The sequence below is a fragment of the Camelina sativa genome, chromosome 7 (assembly GCF_030686135.1).
Source record: "Camelina sativa cultivar CO46 ecotype springtype chromosome 7, ASM3068613v1".
NCBI lineage: Eukaryota > Viridiplantae > Streptophyta > Magnoliopsida > Brassicales > Brassicaceae > Camelina > Camelina sativa.
Window position 1 is genome coordinate 24,940,692 of NC_141886.1, and position 16,690 is coordinate 24,957,381.

Sequence of the window (16,690 nt, forward strand, 5' to 3'; positions counted from 1 at the left end):
AAGGTCTTTTTGTCACGTACCTAAACTATTTAATTTGTAATTTCACCCCATGATTAATTTACAAAGAACAAAATATATTTACATTTTTACCATAAAACGGACAAAGAAAAGGCCCAGTTTCATAATCATTTAAAGCCCAATATAACTAACTTTTAAAGCCCAGTATCAAATCAAATACTAGGGAAGCAAACCGCAAAGATTAGCGCGTCTTCAGCACGCGCCAAATTTCCGCACAATGTGTAATTCAATTCAATGGCATGATTTTGCTTCTTCAACCCCTAAAGACTACTTTGAGAGATTATCTTTGAGAGCAGTTTCTTTAACAAAACATGCTTCAGCCAAGTAGTCACTACTCTTCTTCTTCTTCTTCTTCTTCTAGAGATTTAACACATCATCGTCTAGCTCTGAGTTCTAAAGCTAGGGTTTTTCCAGCTCCTCCTCTTCCACTTTCACTCCCCTGTAACTTCTCTTCTAGGGTTTCTTTTAGGCTTCAGCTTCATTGCGCCGCTTCTTCTTCTTTTTCACCTTCCTCTGTTTCGCCACCACGATGCTCTAAACCTAATCCGAGCTCTCGCAAACGCAGATACGGCGGCGTAATCCCTTCCATTTTGCGTTCTCTTGACTCTTCTACTGATATTGAAACAACTCTTGCTTCTCTCTGTCTCAACTTGAGCCCTAAAGAGCAAACCGTGCTTCTTAAAGAGCAGACTCGTTGGGACAGAGTGCTTCGTGTGTTTCGGTTTTTCCAATCTCACCAAGGTTATGTTCCAAATGTGATTCATTACAACATTGTGTTACGAGCTTTGGGTAGAGCTGGGAAATGGGATGAATTGAGGCTTTGTTGGATTGAGATGGCTCACAATGGTGTTTGCCCTACTAATAACACTTATGCGATGCTTGTTGATGTTTATGGTAAAGCTGGTCTTGTTAAGGAAGCTCTTCTTTGGATTAAACATATGGGACAGAGAATGCATTTCCCTGATGAAGTCACTATGGCTACTGTTGTTAGGGTTTTCAAGAATTCAGGTGAGTTCGATCGTGCTGATAGGTTCTTTAAAGGCTGGTGCGCTGGAAAAGTTAATCTTGATGATCTTGATTTGGATTCCATTGATGATTTTCCTAAGAACGGCTCAGCTCAGTCTCCTGTGAACTTGAAGCAATTCTTGTCAATGGAGCTCTTTAAGGTCGGTGCTAGGAACCCTATTGAGAAAAGCCTTCATTTTGCATCCGGTTCAGACTCTTCTCCGAGGAAGCCAAGGTTAACATCTACCTTCAACACTCTGATTGATTTGTATGGGAAGGCAGGTCGTTTAAACGATGCGGCCAATCTCTTCTCAGAGATGCTGAAATCTGGGGTTCCTATAGATACTGTCACGTTTAACACGATGATACATACTTGTGGAACTCATGGGCACTTGTCAGAGGCTGAATCCTTGTTGAAGAAGATGGAAGAGAAAGGGATATTCCCTGATACTAAGACATATAACAGCCTTCTGTCTCTTCATGCCGAGGCTGGGGACATTGAGGCAGCTCTTAGATACTATAGGAAAATTAGGGAAGTGGGACTTTTCCCTGATATTGTAACTCACCGTGCTGTTCTTCATATCTTGTGCCAGCGGAATATGGTTAGAGAAGTTGAAGTTGTGATGGCTGAGATGGACAGAAATAGCATTCGCATTGATGAGCACTCTGTTCCTGCTATTATGCAGATGTATGTCAATGAAGGTTTAGTTGGACAGGCAAAAGCTTTGTTTGAGAGGTTCCAGTTGGATTGTGTGCTTTCATCAACCACACTTGCAGCGGTAATTGATGTCTATGCTGAAAAGGGATTGTGGGTTGAAGCGGAGGCTGTGTTCTATGGGAAAAGAAACATGACAGGTCAGAGGAATGATGTTTTGGAGTACAACGTCATGATCAAAGCTTATGGTAAGGCCAAATTTCATGAGAAAGCACTTTCTCTCTTCAAAGGGATGAAGAACCAAGGGACTTGGCCTGATGAGTGCACTTACAATTCCCTTATCCAGATGCTTTCTGGGGTTGACTTAGTGGATGAAGCCCAGAGGATCTTGGCTGAAATGCTGGATTCGGGCTGTAGACCCGGATGCAAGACCTATGCTGCTTTGATAGCTAGCTATGTGCGGCTTGGCCTATTGTCTGATGCAGTTGACCTGTACGAGGCAATGGAAAAAGCAGGGGTGAAACCGAATGAAGTTGTTTATGGTTCCTTAATTAATGGGTTTGCTGAGAGTGGGATGGTCGAAGAAGCGATTCAATACTTTCGAATGATGGAAGAACATGGTGTTCAGTCCAATCATATCGTTCTGACTTCCCTTATCAAGGCTTATAGCAAAGTTGGGTGTCTTGAAGAAGCTAGGAGAGTGTATGACAAAATGAAGGATTCAGAAGGTGGCCCAGATGTTGCTGCATCGAACAGCATGCTAAGTCTCTGTGCAGAGCTCGGCATTGTTTCTGAAGCAGAATCCATTTTCAATGATCTTAGAGAAAAAGGCACATGTGATGTTATTTCGTTTGCAACAATGATGTATTTATACAAGGGAATGGGCATGCTCGATGAGGCAATTGAAGTGGCTGAAGAGATGAGAGAGTCTGGTCTACTAAGAGACTGCACGTCGTTCAACCAGGTTATGGCTTGCTACGCTGCTGATGGCCAGTTACGTGAATGTTGCGAACTGTTTCATGAGATGTTAGTTGAAAAAAAGCTTTTGCTGGATTGGGGAACGTTTAAAACGCTCTTCACTCTGTTGAAGAAAGGCGGGGTGCCAACTGAAGCCGTGGCGCAGCTACAATCCGCATACAATGAAGCCCAACCGCTTGCTACACCAGCAATCACTGCAACTCTGTTCTCAGCCATGGGTTTGTATGCATATGCGCTGGATTCATGCCAAGAGCTCACGCGTGGTGAAATCCCTCGCGAGCATTTTGCGTATAACACAGTGATATACACTTACAGTGCATCAGGAGACATTGACATGGCCCTAAAGGCATACATGAGAATGCAAGAAAAGGGATTAGAGCCAGATGTTGTCACACAGGCCTACCTTGTTGGGGTATACGGGAAAGCTGGAATGGTGGAGGGTGTGAAGAGGGTGCATAGCCGGATTACATTTGGAGAGCTTGAACCAAACCAGTCATTGTTTAAAGCAGTGAGGGATGCTTATGTGAGTGCAAACAGACAGGACTTGGCTGATGTGGTAAAGAAAGAGATGAGCATTGCTTATGAAGCTGAAGAGGAGTGTAGTTCGAGATCTGGAGAAGAAGAAGAAGAATCTGAAGAAGACGAGGCATTTTGAAGTGTAGCCGCCGATGTGTGTAGGAAAGATTGTAGAATATAGGATTTAGTGGAAATGTACTGTACAGTTTCACAGATGCTTAAGGAAATATGCATACTTTCAGACTCAGAGTGATCTCTGGTAAAGAAATGTAAATTCTTAACATTGTCATAGAAAGAAAAAAGAAAGGTTCCACAAGGTCAAATCTATAAAAGCGAGCACTTGTGGCTATGTTTTTGATAGAGGTATTAGCATAAGCTCCTTACAACCATAGATTGATATGCATCAACTGGTTGGTCTTCTGTTGGTTTTAGTCTCTGGATTGAATATCTTTCTCCTGACTTGTTTGTTCCTAAGTAAGATTTTCTGGAATCGATTCCACTTTGGACTCTTCTTAGTTTCAGGTGATGATAATCAACATGGAAGATGTGAAACAGAGCAGCTAACAAAGAGTGTCTCTCAGCTTCCTGATGGAGAGACCTTTGATACTAGTCTCTAGAGTTGAAGTACTTTTTCTACAAAGATCCTGAGGGGTTGAGCGAACCATTGGAAATTGACGACCACCAGAGTCCATGAAATGTGTTTATTTTTTCTGTCTTTTAATTTAGTGTCTGTGTATGTAAGCAATGTTTCACAAATTTTAATTAAAAAAAACTTTACAAAATAGCACTCGGAGTTTCTAAGAGTTTAGTTGTGACCCCATATATTTGATATTCACAGCATTGCCCTGAAATTATAAAACCCAATTAAAACTCCTTCGCTCGCGTCTGTATATTTTTATTCATCTTCTCCACTCTTTTACCCCTCTTGGTGTCGCCGGCGAAAACCCACTACGACTGACTATGGCGCTCGAAATCGAAGCTCGAGAGTAAGATTTCAACTCTTTCTTTCAAAACCCTAGTTCTCGTTTTAGTCGCACTGATTGAATTATACTCCAAGAACCATTGTTTACGAATGCTCAAACAGATCCCTAGGTTAAATAAAACCTCTTGAATCTGCGTCTATCTATATCCGCCATTCTAAATTTCTGATTTTTTAATCTCCCCATATTTTGTTTAAGCATTGCTTCTTCTAAAGCTAATGCCTTCTAAATAGTTTTAGTCACCAAGTTTTTGATGCTACACCTCAGCGTTGGGTATATATTTCATCCCTAATAGCTCTCTGTTATGTTTTTATATCTCAGTGTAATAAAGATTATGCTTCAGTTCTGCAAAGAGAACTCCTTGAATCAGACGTTCCAGACATTACAAAGCGAATGTCAGGTTTCGTTAAATACAGTAGACAGCGTCGAAACGTTTATCTCTGATATTAATAGTGGAAGATGGGACTCTGTACTACCTCAAGTTTCTCAGCTTAAGCTTCCCAGGAATAAGCTTGAAGACCTTTATGAACAGGTATACTATTCTTTACTTTGTGGAATGTATAAGTGAATAAACATATGTTTTGTTGAAGCATCTTTCGTTCAACCTGCTAAATTTTATTTTTTAATCTCTTTGGGGGTGATTTATTCAGATTGTGTTGGAGATGATAGAGCTTCGAGAATTGGACACTGCCCGAGCTATTTTGAGGCAAACTCAGGTGATGGGTGTCATGAAACAGGAGCAACCAGAGAGATATCTGCGGATGGAGCATCTTCTAGTCAGAAGCTATTTTGATCCGCATGAGGTATGGAAGTTAGTTTATTCTCGATTATTCAGTACCATATTGAGTGTTTCTTTTGTGCTTGCTATGTCACCTAAGCATGGTTATCCGCAACTGTTCAGCAATTTAAGCAATGTTAGTATATCTGCTAGAAATTGTAGGCCTCTTGCATATTCTATACTCTGATTCGTGTGACTTTGATATCTTATAAAGTCTTAAGAAGAACCAGTGAGCGTTAAATATGAAGTTGTTTCTAGATAAGGGTCTCAAACAATTATAACACATGTTCCGTTTTTGAGAGGACAAAAGTTTCTTTATATTTTACTTCCTTGTGTGTTTGAAAACATGTTTTGCTGATTTTGCCATTGTTTCTAAGGCTTATGGAGACTCGACTAAAGAGAGAAAACGTGCACAGATTGCTCAAGGTTGGCCATTTCTTCTTTATTTGTTAAAAGAACAATCTATATTCTTCTTAGTAAGTTGTTTTGGGGTTAAATTACCTGAAGCAACTAAGTGATGTTCTTGAATTTTCTCTCTATAGCAGGCTAACAATATCTTATGACATGAAAAAAGATATGACGAGAAATTATTCCCTGTTTAATGGTTATGGAGTTTTTGGGTTCCCTGTATGTGTACTCAAGGTTTACTTATTGGTTTTTCTCCTACTCTGTCAGCTGTGGCTGCCGAGGTTACTGTGGTACCACCTTCACGGTTAATGGCTTTGATAGGTCAGGCTTTAAAGTGGCAACAACATCAAGGTGAGCATCTATGGAACTGTAGATCTATCAAACAGTTCTGTAGAATTATAAGTCACACTTCATTTTGTCTATGTTACTAATATATAAATGGAATCAACATATATACCCTTACTCATCTTAAAATTTACATACACTGGTGTCAGGCCTACTCCCTCCAGGAACTCAGTTTGACCTCTTTCGTGGGACAGCAGCTATGAAACAAGATGTAGATGATACATATCCTAATGTTCTTAGTCATACAATAAAGGTTCATTTCTATCGCAATAACTTTAATAGCTTGTTTAGCTTATAGGCCTATGATTTGCTGTTCATAATTATTTTTGGGTTCTCATTATTTGAGGTCTTGTCTAATTTTCATATCTTGTTCGTTGTGCTGGTGCAGTTTGGTAAAAAGAGTCATGCCGAATGCGCTAGATTTTCACCAGATGGACAGTTTCTTGCATCTTCATCTGTTGATGGTTTCATTGAGGTAAGTTGATGGCGGCTTGTATGATAATACTAGTTAAAAGTCTTTAAGCTAATACTGTGACTAGGATTACTCAGACTTGAAAACCATTACAGGTATGGGATTACATTAGTGGGAAGCTGAAGAAGGATTTGCAATATCAAGCTGCTGTAAGCTCTCGTGTCTCCTTTTATATTTGATTCTAACTCAGTACGGGTCAGATGAGCTGTTTGTATTTTTACTGAAAAATAAAATCCTTACTGCATTTGAGTTTTGAACGGGTGGCAAGTCCATGAGAACGATATGGTGGATTACTTTTTGCTTTCTATTCCAAAAATGTCGCCAGTTAAATTCCTGAAGCACCAACTATATGGTGGATTACTTTTATCTTTGAATTCCAAAAATATTTCCCAATAAAACTCCTAGTGCAGCAAGTATCTTGTCCGAGGCTACCTGATACACAAAATATCAGCTTTGGATAAAGAGTCTCATTCCATCCCTCTTTACTTACAATGATTAAATTCTAACAGGAAACTTTCATGATGCATGATGACCCTGTCCTATGTATAGACTTTAGCAGGGATTCAGAGCTACTTGCGTCTGGGTCACAAGATGGAAAGATGAAAGTAAGTTCCAGTTGCATATGTTTCCTTTAAGTTGATTTTTTCTGACTATTGCAGCAGCTTAGTAGATATTTTTTCTTCCACTCATTGGTCCCATATGAATTCTGATTGTATACAATAAGAATAAACTAGACTAACTGCATGTCACTTTTGCAGGTCTGGCGTATAAGGACTGGTCTATGCATTCGTCGTTTTGACCGTGCACATTCCCAAGGAGTTACAAGTCTGTCCTTCTCTCGGGATGGAAGCCAATTACTGAGTACCTCCTTCGACCACACCGCAAGGTTTTATGTTATTCTTTCTTATGTGCTTGCAATATGAATCTCATCTAAGCAAAACTTGAGGCTCTATATTTCTTTAATGGTTGAAGTTTCTGTTAACTTATTGCATCAATTTTTTTCTTAATTGTTTCTATTAGTTTTTCGCCCTTTTCTCTGGTAAATTATTCAAGTTGATTGCTGGTTGGTAGGGCTTCTGGTCGAGTGGATTTCAAATTCACATTATATTTTTTTTGGTTTATTTTATGCAGAATCCACGGCTTAAAATCTGGGAAATTGTTGAAAGAATTTCGCGGTCATACATCTTATGTAAATAACGCCATCTTTACAAGTGATGGAAGCCGTGTAATCACTGCCTCCAGTGATTGTACAGTGAAGGTACATTGTATTAGTATATTCTTGGGCTTTGGCTTTGTTTCAGTGTTTCTCATTTCGACTCTCCGTTCAGCCGTGTAATAGCAGTCTTGATATATTCCACAGGTCTGGGATTCAAAGACGACAGATTGTCTACAAACATTTAAGCCGCCACCTCCTTTACGGGTATATTTTCTTTTACAGATTCATATACATGTAGCTCTTTTTGATATTCTCTTTCCAAGTCAACTCTTTGGTTACCAAATCTGTATTTTTGAATTTTAGGGAAATGACGCATCTGTCAATTCTGTTCATCTATTCCCTAAAAACATAGAACACATCGTTGTGTGCAACAAGACATCATCAGTATACATCATGACGCTCCAAGGACAGGTGAATATCCAGCAAAGGTTTCCTGCATATCAATGTCATCTGTCATGCCAATACTTAGTTTGTTCACATGGTTCTATATTGTTATTTTTCGCAGGTTGTGAAGAGTTTCTCATCCGGTAAGAGGGAAGGAGGAGATTTTGTAGCTGCATGTGTATCTACGAAAGGAGATTGGATATACTGCATCGGCGAAGACAAGTAATACTCCTCTATCTATCGTTTTATTTTTGGATAACTTCCAAGAGTTTGATTTCGAAGGCTAATCTTATGGTCCCTTCCTTTTCTGGTTTCATCTACTGCCTTTGATGTTAGTAACAGTGGTTTGCGCTAACTTGCAGGAAATTGTACTGCTTCAACTATCAATCCGGGAAACTTGAGCATTTCATGATGGTAAGTTTATATCCAGAATACACTCCCAAAAAATTTGGACATTGAAATTTAAAAGTTGTATTCGAGATAAACACAATATCAACTCCCTAGAGTATATGAAGTCCCTACTGTTTTACATGTTTGATTCAGTCTATTCTCCATTTTAGAGCTCAGATTAACATCCTTTTCTCTGTTAATACTTGCCTAAGTTGTCTAGTCTATCATTAGACCTGGTTTCTGAATAGTTTATGCTTATGACAGGTGCATGAGAAGGATGTGATTGGTGTAACACACCACCCGCATAGAAACCTCCTTGCTACCTATAGTGAAGATGGCACAATGAAGTTATGGAAGCCTTGAGTTGTCTCATCATCAAGCCTAGCTTTTTGTATGATTTAATCGTCTTCTTTCTTTGATTGGCAGTCTTCTGTCGGATTAGAACTAGTGTAAGTTATGTAAAACATCATTGTTGATACAAAGAACTTGGATTTTGGGGATCACTACTCTCAAACAATGAACCAGTATATCAGATTTGAAAGGCTATGTGACATGCAGCATTTTTCTAATATTGGATTCCTTAGCTTTTGACATGTCTTCTTCCTTTTCTCACCTGAGTCAACTCTCGTGATTCATACCTAGCCTTGGGGAACAATGGGAGTCACGATTCTCTTAGCTTGATGAATTTACTCACAGGTTAATTTACAAATGATACAATAACTGTTCTCCCTCGAGACCATTTAGGTCCATTACAACGAGAGAAAGCAGTGCAGCTGGCAAATTATTCGAAAAGAAAGAAATTGTTTCTCTTAACAAATCTAAGAAAAATTATTTTTTTTAAAAAAAAGAAAGAAAAAAAGAAGGAAAAAGAGTTAAGATCAGTAGAATAGAATGTAACTGTACTAGCCAGACGTTGCCATGTCCCTTTGAACCTACAAGATATTAAGTTATTAACAGTCAACAAAACATAACACAAGTACGGTAACTTTTATAAACTAAGATAAAATTATATGAGATGGTGTTGTGTTGATACAAACTTACCATGAAACCTCCCAAACAAAAATGGCAAGACACTAAGCTCCAAACCATGAGAAATCATCATCAAAAGCATAGGAATCAAACCCAGAATACAAGGTGGTACTATCAAACGCCAAGTCATTAAATGGAGACAGAATGCTACTGTCCAAGAGCTTATCTTGGTCGGTCTGATACTGAGGAGGCAACTCACTCCCACTTACACCGTCTTCATTTCCGTGTAAGCTATGGGGTTGAAGTAGACCTCCTTGGGTCTCGAACCCGCTGGTGTGAGTTGGTGCTTGTGTATTCATTTCTATCTGTGTATGGAGAATGTCGTCTTCCTGAGTATTTACAAACACTGCAGAGGGATTATAGAAGTTGTAACCTGACCCAAATTGCAACTCTTGGTTAGGGTTTGGTTCATAAAGCATTGGCCTTTCGTCTACACGCATCATAGCTTGTCCACTTACAGGTGGAAGATAAGTATAGCTGTTATTGAACTCAGGAAGCACTAATTCTAGACCATTGTCCTCTGGTCCTAAGGCAATGTTTGGGTCTACAACACCGTCCTCGTGATGAGTACCGTTGATGTTATATTCCAGCAGAGGGGCATCAACATGATTCATATCAGGTAAGATGTTTCTTTGTTCAGCTTCAGGTTGTTCCTCCTCTTGTGGATTGACAGTTCCTGATCTGATTCTGGGTCTTTTCCTTCTGCGATGTTTCTCTGCTTTATCTTGATCTCTTATTGAATGTGAGATGGCTGTTGCTTGCTCTTTTTGAATCTGATTTCTTCTACTGTCTTTAGATGAAACAGAACCTGAAGCATCCTCTGCCCCATCAACATCATAATCACTGTCACTGTTGATCACATTTTTCCTCCTGTCAGCGTTATTACCCCGTCGATGTGTCTCAGTAACATTAGAGTTTCCATTGTCACTGCTAGGCTGCTGAATCAGGGACTCCTCTTGGTTCAAAACCGCCAACCAAATCGCACTCTCTTTAGCTGTCATCTTGTCCTGTAAACATTTCGACTGGCGAACATGCCTCTTAATCTTTGCAATATCAGGAGACATATGATTGATCACTGCTGTCAAAACTCCAACCTTCCACATCTTCTTGAGATCGTGCGGTTTCCTGTAAGGAGGACTCTGGCTTTTAGGCAAACCAAGTTTCACCCACCATTCTTCATCCCCGGTTGGCCACCAAGGCGGAGGAGTCCCTTTCTCCAACGGAAACTTCCTTTGAGGAGGATCACAGTGCTGCATCAAAGAAGATAACAAAGACCCTAAAGTTGCATCTTGCAGATCCTGCAGAACAAACTGCGAGTTCCTATTCCCATCTGATTTCCCAAAAGCTAAGCACTCCTCTTCGTATTTAGCAATAGCAGCTGGTCCGTTCTTATCAAACTTCACTTTCTCTTTCCACCAAGCTCTTATATTGTCAGAGGAACCACTCACAGGTTTACCCTTTTCTGGTATTATACCATACACAAAGCCACGAACTTTGCAGACTTCCATTAGCTTCAACATGTACTTAAGTATACCATCTTGAGCTCTAGACATTTTCTTCCTCTGCGCTTGATCCGAGATTTTCTTAGGCATCTCCTTCGTTTGAGCTCCTTGAGAGCCAACTTTTTGTCGCTCTTTGATCCTCTTAAGCCTCACACGATCCTTCCACATCCGTCTCTCTAAATCTTCCGCATCAATCTCTTCGTCGCTCACATCAATCTCCGCCACATTATCACTAGCTAAGTCATCAGGTTCATTCTCCATCCTATATCACACAATACAATATACAACATTCAGCTGAATCAAATAAATTAACAAACTTTAAGCAACATAGACACACAAAAAAAAACTCCACTTTCGTTGTCAAACAAATAAAAATCAAATTTTTATTTCATGGATTAATCAATTTGGATTGAGATTTGAACCTAAGGGCTAACTCTGTCCAATGATTCCTATAAACCCTAAATTCAACAGGGGGGAATACGAAAGCAACAAATCAATGGGATTTGAATTTGAATCAAATGTTCTTCCTCACCTGATGTCTGCCACGGTCATAGCAAGATCGCCCATTTGATTAAAACAAGTCGATCAAACAAAAAAAAAAACAAAATCTGAACCGCCGAAACTGAATAAAATTTTAGGGTTTTTTTTTTCTCTTTCTCCTGTCGTCGTTCTCAGGAGGGAGGAGGAGAGTAAAAAATGTCTGCGAATTGGGAGAGACAAACGATTTTAGTCGGACCAAATCCTAAGTATTGTGATGTCTTGTGGCAATAACTCAAAGGCCAATGTTTTTTTTTTGCCAACTTTGTTTTTACTAACTATTATTAGTATTTTTTTATTCGTTGCAAAAACAAAGTTGATTTCTTCTCTTTCTGTTTGATTTTTTTTTTTAATGTAAAAAAAATATTTTCTTACTTTATCTGTAGTTTTTTTTAACTGTTATTGTTGTTACGAAACAATATTTCAGTTGATATTTTTTTTACCCGAAATAATGGAATGATTTTCAGCGAATAGATATAGTAAGATCACTCGACATAAAAAGACAGAAAGATGCGTGGATATGATTCATTTCTATTGTATCTTTGTATTTTGTTGGGATTTTTTTTCTTTTCTTGTTAGTGGTTTATGAGAAAAATTTGATTGGCTCAAGAAATAGAATAATGGTACTATTTCGTTACTTTATTTTTCTTTTCTTGTTTTCGTGAACCACGAGTGTGTAGTGTGACTATAAAGGAGAATAAAAAAGTTTGAGTTGATGAATTTGTAAGTTGCAGCCGGCATCATTGGGACCAGTTTTGCATTTACGAAAAAGTTGCAGCATGAATTTCTTGTACGGCTACCTTTTTAGTATACTAGTATTTTGGTTTGTCAATAGTTTGGTACAGCTCATTTAGTCATTATAAATACTACAAAACATAGTATTTAGTCATTGTATATATAACATTACGTTAATCTCGCTTAACGTGCTCCAGTACAATGAAAATAATATAATTGACTGATACCAAAAAAAAAATTAAATGGACCCAATGGCTATTAACTTCGCAGTGGGAGATAGAGAGACATCAAACTATAAGAATGACAATAGTGTTAAACCACTTTCTTAGGTTAGTTATTTATTATTTTAATATCCATCATTCATTCTATGTACTTCTAAATTTTTCCAGCGGTTATTATTTCATTTTTCTTAGTTCTAAACTTCTAATACACATATTAATAAAGCTTTAATTTGAATAAATACGTGGCTTAGAGTAACTAACTAACAACTTTTAAATAAAAAAAAAGCATTTCCCTCGTGGCAACAAAAAAACAGAACAAAACAAGTACAAAAGAGTTGACTTTTCGCTTACAAACTTTGACTATCCCGACAAGTAAAAAAACCTTAAGATTGATCAGAGAAGGATCTCAATCGACTCTTTGATTTCGTAAGATCGCTTCTCTGACCATTCTTCTTCCTCACAACACTACTCATAAATTTCGCATTTGCTTCTCTAACCAATTCCTTAGAGAACAAATTCATATGGCTTCATCATATATAGTTCAAACTTCAAAGCGTTATCATCGTCTTCGTCTTCTACCCTAATAATGCCTCAGTGAATAAAAAGTCTGACTCTTTCAGCTTCGTTTCGTGATCTCTCTCATGGCGATCCCTTCATACCTTTCCCCAAATTTACCTTTTCACCCTTCGACTAAACTCGTCCCGAGTCGACTCACCTTTTCTTCCTCCTCCTCCTCCTCCTCTGTTTGTTGTCTCTCAGTAGACCGCCAAATTAACCACTCCTCGGTTTCCAACGAAATCTCCGGTTTACGAGTTGTCATATCCGCCGGAGGCACAGCCGGACACGTCTCTTCGGCGCTAGCGATCGGAGACGAGCTTAAATCCGCCGACCCGCAATCTCAAATCCTCTTCATCGGATTCCCAAACAGCATGGAGAGCACGACGGTCCCCTCCGCCGGATTCGATTTCTCAGCCATCTCCACCGTCGGATCATCATCGTCCCGACCATTCCTCTGCTTCACCTCTTTCCTCAAATTCCCTCTCCGCTTGATTCAATCAACCTTCGAATCCTACAAAATCCTCCGCGAGTTCAAACCCCAAATCGTCGTCGGCACCGGAGGACACGCTTCTTTCCCGGTTTGCTTCGCCGCCGTGATCTCGAGAACCAAATTCGTAATCCAAGAACAAGATTCAATCCCTGGAACCACTAATTGGATTCTGTCTTACTTTGCCGACACAATCTTCGCTCCTTTCAACTGTACAGTCACGAACCTCCCCAAAAGAGTCGCAGCCAACTGTGTCGTATACGGTAACCCTATAAGACAAGCGCTTAGACGGTACTCGTCGAAAGGAGCGGCGCGTGTGAGCTTTTTCGGACAGTGGGCTGGAGCTGTGTCGGATGCTAAAGTTGTGCTTTTGCTTGGTGGGTCTTTAGGAGCCAATGCCATTAACATAGCTTTGCTTAACTGTTACTCGCAGTTGTTGTCTGAACATGAGAACTGGTTCTTTGTTTGGCAAACTGGTGTTGAAGCTTTTGATGAAATGGATAGTCTCGTTAGAAGCCATCCTCGTCTCTTTCTATCTCCGTGAGTTATAATACTACATTTTCAATTCTTTAGCTTTTGTGTAGTCTCTTTTTTTTTTTGTTTTTTTTTCCTTTTTGTTCTAACTTAGAACTCAAAATGTGAATTTTCTTTGTTGGGTATAAGGTTCTTGCGATCGATAGGTGTGGCTTATGCGGCTGCAGATTTGGTTATCTCGAGAGCCGGTGCAATGACTTGTTCAGAGATCATGGCTTTAGGAAAACCTTCTATTTTGGTATGTTTGAATATGCTACATCTTAGTGAGGTCTTAGTCAGTATGTTCTCATCCTAAAACATTTTGAATGTTGCTTTTGGGTTTGTTTTTGTTAGATACCATCACCACATAGCGATGAAGGGGATCAAATACGGCATGCTTCTTTAATGGCGGACAGTGTCGGATCAAAGTTAATAACAGAAGAGGAGCTAGATTCAATCACTCTTCGAGCTGCCATTGAAGATATTCTAGGTAACTAAAACTCCACAAATCTGAAATTGCAATGATCAACTTGTTGTTCTTCTTTGGCAATTGTCTCATTGAGTTGGTACCAAATGATAGGGAATGAAGAACTGATGACAGAAATGAGCGAGCGTGCGTTCAAATGTGCGAAACCGGACGCTGCATCAGATGTTGCTAAACACATTATTTCTATTATCAATTCCAAAGATAAGTAGGTCAAAATATTCTTCCGTATAAAAAAGCGTTCGGCAAATAGTTGCGGTGTATTTTGGCCATTTTCCCGTATAAAACTCCCTCCTCCATCTTAAAGAGTTTTGATATCAGTTTCCCACCGCTCATAACCTGTCTCAATTCTAACAACCCCCGAGTTAAAAAAACCCAAGTGTGAAGAAAAGTGAGTGTTACAGATTACAGTAGGGAGGACAGTAGGGAGGACGAGGAACCTTTGGAGGACGATTTGTCTGGTCCTCGTCCTCCACTTCGGCTGCAGGACCATCCAGAACGGTGATGGTGAGCCTCGTACCGCGCCGATCTCCGAAGACGGGCGGGTTTTTTTTTTATTGTAAGAGAACTGGCGCTAGGAGGAAGGGTTTTCTCCTTTGCGTCTCTTTTCTCCGCTTTTTTTTTGTCTTATTAATCGGTCAAATCTCCAAAGCATGTAATGGCGATTGATCAAGAATTTGCTTCATTCGTATTATCCAATTTATTCAATGGAAGTTTTCCATTTATACTTGAAAATAACGATTGTAGACGAAGTGTGATGGAAATTAATCCAAACGACTTTCAGCGTAATTTGGCGTACTGCCGATCGAAGTGTATTCGAAATAAGACTTTATTAATATCTTAGCTGCATTCACTTAATCTTGAAAAGACAAGGAATTGCCTACGTACCCCAAAACGGGGATCAAGCCAACCGTAGTTCGTATTACAAAGGAAAGATGAATGGAGTTCGGATTCCCGAAAACTCCTAGTTAGGATCGTGAAGACGACTTAGCAGTAATAACGCTTCAAGTGGGTTGCATTCCACGAATTTTTGATCCGTTCTCTGGCCATGGGTACAAGTTCGTAGACGCCTGGGCGAACTGCCTTGGATACGAGGTATGGACCCTCCCACCAAGCGCCGAGTTTACCGGCGTTGACTTCTTTGGTGTTCTCGAAAACTTCCCGTAGAACCAGATCTCCTTCGTTGAAACGTTGCTGACGAACAGTCTTGTTATAATACCGAGCAGCTGCATCTTGGTAGTGTTGTACTCGGACTAGGGCTTGATCGCGCAGTTCTTCGGCAAGATCGTTGTGGTCAATCAGCATCCTGTTGTTAAGTTCGGGATTGCTGACCATCATGGTACGTCAGAGTGTCGGGACTCCTGCTTCGGCAGGGGCGAGTGCTTCGAGGCCATACGCAAGGGAAAAAGGGGATTGTCCCGTACTCCGCCGCGGGGTTGTTCGATAGGACCACAATACGCCATCAAGGTGGTCTGCCCACGCCCCCTTTCTTCGACCAAGTCTCTTTTTTAGTCCGTCGACGATCGACTTATTAGTGGCCTCAGCTTGTCCATTTCCTTGCGGGTATCGGGGAGTCGAAGTGCTGAGGCGGATTTGCCACTTCGTCAGGAAACGTCTGGTGATCATCGAGGTGAATTGTGTGCCGTTATCGGTGACAATCTCGTATGGAAGTCCATTCCGACATATGATGTTCTTCCATATGAAATTGGTTACGTCCAAGGATTGGATCCTTGTGAAGGACTCTGCTTCGACCCATTTGGTGAAAAAATCGGTCAGCACCAGGACGTATTTTTTGGATTTTGATGCCGGCAGAGGGCCTATAGCATCCATGGCCCAGCGCATGAAAGGATATGGAGCTCTCACGGTGTTTAGCAGTTCGGGCGGGATGTGTCGCATTGGTCCGTGGCGCTGACAGGCTTTGCACTTTGCTGCGAAGGCTTCGCAGTCGGCCATCATGGTCGGCCAATAGTGTCCATCTTTTTTTATTTTGAGGGCGAGTGCGCGTCCACCGGAATGGTTGCCACCTTCGCCTTCGTGCACCTCCATCATGATTCGCTCGGTCTCGTCCCGAGTGACGCAGGTAAGGAAAACTCCGGATGCGCTTCGGCGGAATAATTCCCCGTCCAAGAGGATGTATCTGGCACTTCGAGCCTTTCAGCGTCGGGCTGCCCATCGGTCTGGTGGGACGACACCGTCGGAGATATAGAGTTTGATCTCAATTTGCCAGTCGTCCGGAGGCTTCGTGACATCCGTCTGATCCTCTACTGGTTCGTTGACCTCCATCGGAACTGAGTCATCGTTGATTACGGCTATCTGATTGTCGGGGTTGATGCTGGGAGCGTCGATGCATTCGATCGGGATGGTGCACCGTAAATCAGGGTCGGAGCTGTTTGCCAGGGCTGCGAGGGCGTCGGCTGACGCGTTTTCGTTCCGTGGGACCTTCGTCAAAGAAAAAGATGTGAATTCCCCGGACAGTGCT

At 40.6% G+C, this 16,690-nt stretch overlaps 4 protein-coding genes and 1 pseudogene across 5 annotated transcripts; 3 read left to right on the forward strand and 2 right to left on the reverse strand.

The window, feature by feature from the left end:
• The first annotated feature begins 218 nt into the window (after positions 1–218).
• On the forward strand, positions 219–3,488 carry LOC104702073 (pentatricopeptide repeat-containing protein At1g73710 pseudogene; annotated as a pseudogene). Its single transcript, XR_015560698.1, has one exon. The product of XR_015560698.1 is annotated as a pentatricopeptide repeat-containing protein At1g73710 pseudogene (transcript).
• Positions 3,489–4,031: 543 nt separating this feature from the next.
• LOC104751228 (suppressor of mec-8 and unc-52 protein homolog 1) lies at positions 4,032–8,714 on the forward strand. Its single transcript, XM_010417888.3, has 16 exons — positions 4,032–4,158; positions 4,474–4,684; positions 4,803–4,955; positions 5,308–5,356; positions 5,606–5,689; positions 5,833–5,936; positions 6,072–6,158; positions 6,251–6,304; positions 6,665–6,760; positions 6,914–7,041; positions 7,287–7,413; positions 7,516–7,575; positions 7,675–7,782; positions 7,877–7,977; positions 8,118–8,169; positions 8,410–8,714. The coding sequence occupies exons 1-16, from the start codon at positions 4,133–4,135 to the stop codon at positions 8,506–8,508; spliced, it is 1,539 nt and encodes a 512-aa protein (XP_010416190.2). The 5' UTR covers positions 4,032–4,132; the 3' UTR covers positions 8,509–8,714.
• Positions 8,715–8,812: 98 nt separating this feature from the next.
• Positions 8,813–11,658, reverse strand: LOC104702076 (ETHYLENE INSENSITIVE 3-like 3 protein). The gene is made up of 3 exons (XM_087459247.1): positions 11,209–11,658; positions 9,187–10,938; positions 8,813–9,077 (listed from the first exon to the last, which is right to left on the reverse strand). The coding sequence occupies exons 1-2, from the start codon at positions 11,241–11,243 to the stop codon at positions 9,219–9,221; spliced, it is 1,755 nt and encodes a 584-aa protein (XP_087315373.1). The 5' UTR covers positions 11,244–11,658; the 3' UTR covers positions 8,813–9,077; positions 9,187–9,218.
• Positions 11,659–12,275: 617 nt separating this feature from the next.
• On the forward strand, positions 12,276–14,946 carry LOC104702077 (uncharacterized). The gene is made up of 4 exons (XM_010417891.3): positions 12,276–13,754; positions 13,878–13,986; positions 14,082–14,217; positions 14,308–14,946. Exons 1-4 carry the CDS (start codon positions 12,811–12,813, stop codon positions 14,421–14,423), a joined length of 1,305 nt encoding a protein of 434 aa, XP_010416193.1. The 5' UTR covers positions 12,276–12,810; the 3' UTR covers positions 14,424–14,946.
• A 252-nt stretch (positions 14,947–15,198) lies between these two features.
• On the reverse strand, positions 15,199–15,549 carry LOC147941660 (uncharacterized). The gene has a single exon (XM_087458603.1). The coding sequence runs from the start codon at positions 15,547–15,549 to the stop codon at positions 15,199–15,201; it is 351 nt and encodes a 116-aa protein (XP_087314729.1).
• Positions 15,550–16,690: the final 1,141 nt, after the last annotated feature.